This window comes from Glycine max, chromosome 2 (genome assembly GCF_000004515.6).
Source record: "Glycine max cultivar Williams 82 chromosome 2, Glycine_max_v4.0, whole genome shotgun sequence".
Classification (NCBI taxonomy): Eukaryota; Viridiplantae; Streptophyta; class Magnoliopsida; order Fabales; family Fabaceae; genus Glycine; species Glycine max.
In genome coordinates, this window is record NC_016089.4 from 669762 (window position 1) to 674243 (window position 4482).

Genomic DNA, 4482 nt, shown 5'->3' on the forward strand with positions numbered 1-4482 from the left:
TATGACAAATGTTCTTTCCACCAAAATAAATGTTGAATGATAAAATACAAGAACAAAAGAACATAGGAGATGGGTGCCACCAAGATAACTCGGTACAAATTATCCAAGCTTTAAACTCTAAGATCCTATAAAGAAAAATTCAATGACCATAATGACCATGGTCACTGAAAAAAGTACATAGGATATATTAACTAAACAATTAATAGCTCAAGTTAATTTTCTGCAACATGATAAATCAAGATTCAAACAGAATTGCTTTTAAAGAAAAAAACATGTAGGAAAAAGAAATTGTTGCAACTCATGAAAGATTAAACAATGGTTCTACTTGTACATAATTAGATTCACCAAGAACAACTAGTAGTATCATGAGAGGACATCATCAACAAGTGTTCCAAATACTCAGCCCCTAGGTCTTCCAACACAACCACATTCTCTAACCGAACATCACCATGAGTCTCTTCCACCTTCTTCTTCTTAGCAGCCATTTTGCGTCCTAAGGAGTGTCTCCTCTTCAAGGCCACGACGGGAGAAGACCCATCAAGCTGAGAGAGAGTGCAATTCATGTCTCTTAATGACTCCTTCACCTTCTCCACGGGGAAGTTGAGCACCGCGGCGGAGCCCCTCATGGAGAACGCGGCTTGGTCATAGGCCAGCGCCGCGGCCTCGGCGCTGTCGAATGTCCCAAGCCACACCCTCACGCCGTGCCGCGTGGAGTCCCTTATCTCCGCCGCGAACTTCCCCCACGGGCGACTCCGCACGCCGCGGAAGCTGCTCTTGTTGTTGTTTTTCTTATTCTTGTTGTTGTTTTCCTCTGAGTTCACTTCCTCTTCTTTGATGATCACTTTTTCTTGGTATGACGTGATCATGCCGTAGAGGAGCATCTCTTCGGGGTCGTTTTCGTTGAAGGGGAAGAATGAGGAGTTTGATGAGTGGAGAACGGAGGAACAATCCATTCAAAGTGTTGGGTGTTTGGAGGGAACTCGAGAAGAGTATAACAGAGTTACTCTGTTTTTATTAGTTTTGGAGAACCTCCCCCACTCTTCTCTTAAATAGGCACAGCAAATTATGTGTCAAATATGATATGCTAATTTAATTAGATAGATAAAGATACTATACAACAAATAAAAAAAAGATTTATATTTTATATATTATAAAGAGAAGTATATATATGTAAGCGAGATCGATGATATGATTATTACAATGGTGAGGTTTATTTTGATCGTCCAGAGTCTAACACAGCACATCTCTCCTTCTTGACTGAGTTTGAGTCTGAATATTAAAATATAAATGAAATTAAATGATATATTAAACAAATTATAGTCATTAATAAAACTTTTATAATGAAAATATATTGATGTAGGATTACATGATTGAACAATAATTGTGATTATCTTTTTGGAAATTTAAACCTTAATTTATTAAGGGGTGAAAGGCTAATCATTTTTCTAAAAGCTATCTCTATTAGGCCAAAAGGATTGATTCAAAATGATGTAAAATATCGTTAAATTTATATATGATGGAACAATTTATTTAATAAGACTCTTTGATTTTTTCTAATTAAAATTAATCTTTAATCTAATAAATCATGAGACTCTATAATTATTCATTAATATCATCACTCTTTATGCAATTGGATGACGCTAAGCCATGATAAAAGTGGCGGCTAAAGGCTTAGTGCCAATGGGATAACAGTTAGCGGAGGGGAGGGTGTGTGGAAAGAGATAGGATCAATTGGGGTATCTCCTTGACTCGTAGTATTTGTGAGGGGTTATACCGTTGGCTATCTCCATTCCCAATTTCCTACACTTACTTTTATTTTTTGGAGTAAAAATAAATTAATAATTACCATAAAATTCCCATTTAGACTATTATAAAATTACCATACTATTATGTTTATAAAATCACCACAAATTAATTTATAAAAGTAGTAATCCTTTTCACAATGAGCTTAAATTATGAGGTATATATTTTTCCTCCTAAATAAAAATTTATATTTTTTTAGTCTCTTAAATTCAAAAAAAAAAAAATTAGTCTCTCCCATCAAATAAAAATTTATATTTTTTTTTAGTTTCTTAAGTTCTAACGAAAGAACTAAAATGAGCTTTTTTCAAATTTGATGGATAAATAATGCAAATTTTTATTTGAAAGATTAAAAATAACAATCTCTTTCACACTGATTAAGAAAGTTACTTAAAATAATTTAACTTACTAATCTCAGATAAAAAATAAAGTTATTCTTAAAATATTCTTCATAAGAACTTGATATCACAAATAAAATAAATCATTTGAAAATAGAATTATAATTAAATAAATGATGTTTAGGAATGTTATCATTAAATAAGAGAAGATTTAGATTTGCTTGTATTTAAATTCAAAAATATAAAATAATTTTTTTTCTTTATATATGAGTTCAGTAAGAATATTAGTTATTTAAATTCGAATTAACATGTTGGGTTGAGTAATATGAATTACAAATCTCTTTAATAAGCTCTTGAATTTTAATTTTATAGATAAGCTCTTTAATAAGCGTTTTATCCGAAGGCAACCAAATCGGATCGCTTTATACTCTCCCAGGATGTCAGGATTATACTCTCCCAGGATTATTATAAATGTCAAAACTCTTTCTCTGTGAATTTATAACATTTTTTAATTCTCATCCTCACCAGCAGCTTGACACGCATCACAGAAGCAAAAAATTGTTGCTTTTGAGTACTTTTTGACGCAATTATGCTTCATAAGTGGATCAAAGAGGCTTAAACAAAAACGCAATTATTATCGTTATACATGATACAAATTCAAGACCATTAATTAAAATAAAACAATCTCTCGTAGGGATTGATTCACGTGTTTAATGATTAAGCATCAGTTTATTTAAATTTATTTATTGAAAAAGAATATATTTATTTTAATAAGATAAATAACTTTTTTTTTCTTATAACGTTTTTGTCTAAACTATTTTTACTTAAGAAAAAATAATTTTCTACTTATTTTAAGAAGCAAATCTTATCTGCTTATTAAAAAATTACTTTTTAAAAAACATTTATTTTAAAATTATTTTATTTAAGTTTAAACAAAATGATCCTAAGTGTATATAAATAATCACTTATTATATTCAGCCATAATAGAATAAGCACATTTTTTTATGAGCCAATGTGTTAGTTTTATTAGTGTAAAGAATTCGAATCGGTAGCTTCTCTCTCCTTTCTTATCTATTCAGCTACTTAATCAATCTTATAACTGTGGAATAAGCATATATTATGTTCATATATCTTATCTAGCTTTCTTATTTTAACATTCTTCACCTGTATATCATATAGTATCAGTCAAGCATGCATAAAGGTTTACGTTGTATTACTTTGATAATGATACATGAGTTTTCAATTCACTTTATATACATTTGCTTGATGCCCAGGGGTCTGCAGTTGCTATTAAAGCTGACTTGACCAAGATTGATTGTAATGCCACTGTACAGGCATTCACTCAATTGCAGTTGAGGAATTTGTTACCGTGAGGACTCCCACTAAGAAGATTCAAAAGAGTCAATCTCTTGAGGTAAGCCAATGATCCTCAGCTTGTGTCTTTCAATAATATCTTGTGTTGAAAATCTTGCATTCTAGTCAACAACAAAATGAATACTTTGATCATTTAAGCAGTCTTTCATGCATGCAAAGTCTTTGATTAAAAAGGAAAACAATTCCAAATTTTCATTTTTGATTTCTATCTTTCAATTTAAATTTGCTTTTCATCCCCTTGAGAAATACTAGTAAGTTATCCTTTGAACCATATTTATTAATGTCTTCTTTATATTAGTTTATTATCTAAATGTCAACATTCTTTAAAACATAATTTATTTATGAATAATGGATTTTTTTTAAAATAAACTAATCATAATATATTAAAAGTCATATTAAAATGATTTTATACCTTGTTTGGATAATCAAAAGGAAATTAAGCTTTGAACTCAAGTAAGGCACATGGAGCACAGGGAAAGGCATTGTTCTAAGACTAGTCTGCACAATTTGTTTCCCCTTCTCAAAGGGTATAAAGTCCCAGCTTCGTGGCCCAAGAGCAGGGAAAAGGTAAGATTGATAAAAAATGAATAATTTGTAGTACTCTTTAGTCGATTACATTTTTGCATGTTACTAATTTTAATTTCGTAATTTCTTAGAACCCCAGTTTTATGCTGAAGTTCTTATAATTTATATTAATTCTTATATGATCTAAATTGTAATGATTTTTGTTACGAATAATGGAGAGGGGTTGCAGGTAGTAAATGGACAGCAGCGTGAAGAAAGGCCCAAGAGGAAAACGAAAGCTCCAACGTACGTGGAGGATTACGTGGGAATCGGGTAGAGCTATGCATGCAAGTGGGAAGCACATAACAACTTCTGCTGTTAGAGAGTTTAGAATATTCTAGAATCAGTTGGAATATGCTTGTACTCTACTAATTCCGTTAGATCTCAATCTCAGGAGATATAAAAG

The 4482-nt window shown here is 31.2% G+C and overlaps 1 protein-coding gene across 1 annotated transcript; it reads right to left on the reverse strand.

Moving 5' to 3' along the window:
* Positions 1-273: 273 nt before the first annotated feature.
* LOC100780576 (ethylene-responsive transcription factor 1B) lies at positions 274-1029 on the reverse strand. Its single transcript, XM_003519671.5, has one exon. It carries the CDS (start codon positions 951-953, stop codon positions 342-344), a length of 612 nt encoding a protein of 203 aa, XP_003519719.1. The 5' UTR covers positions 954-1029; the 3' UTR covers positions 274-341.
* Positions 1030-4482: the final 3453 nt, after the last annotated feature.

Excerpts from the sequence above, each read along its gene's own strand:
- LOC100780576 (XM_003519671.5), bottom strand. The coding sequence starts at position 953 with ATGGATTGTTCCTCCGTTCTCCACTCATCAAACTCCTCATTCTTCCCC.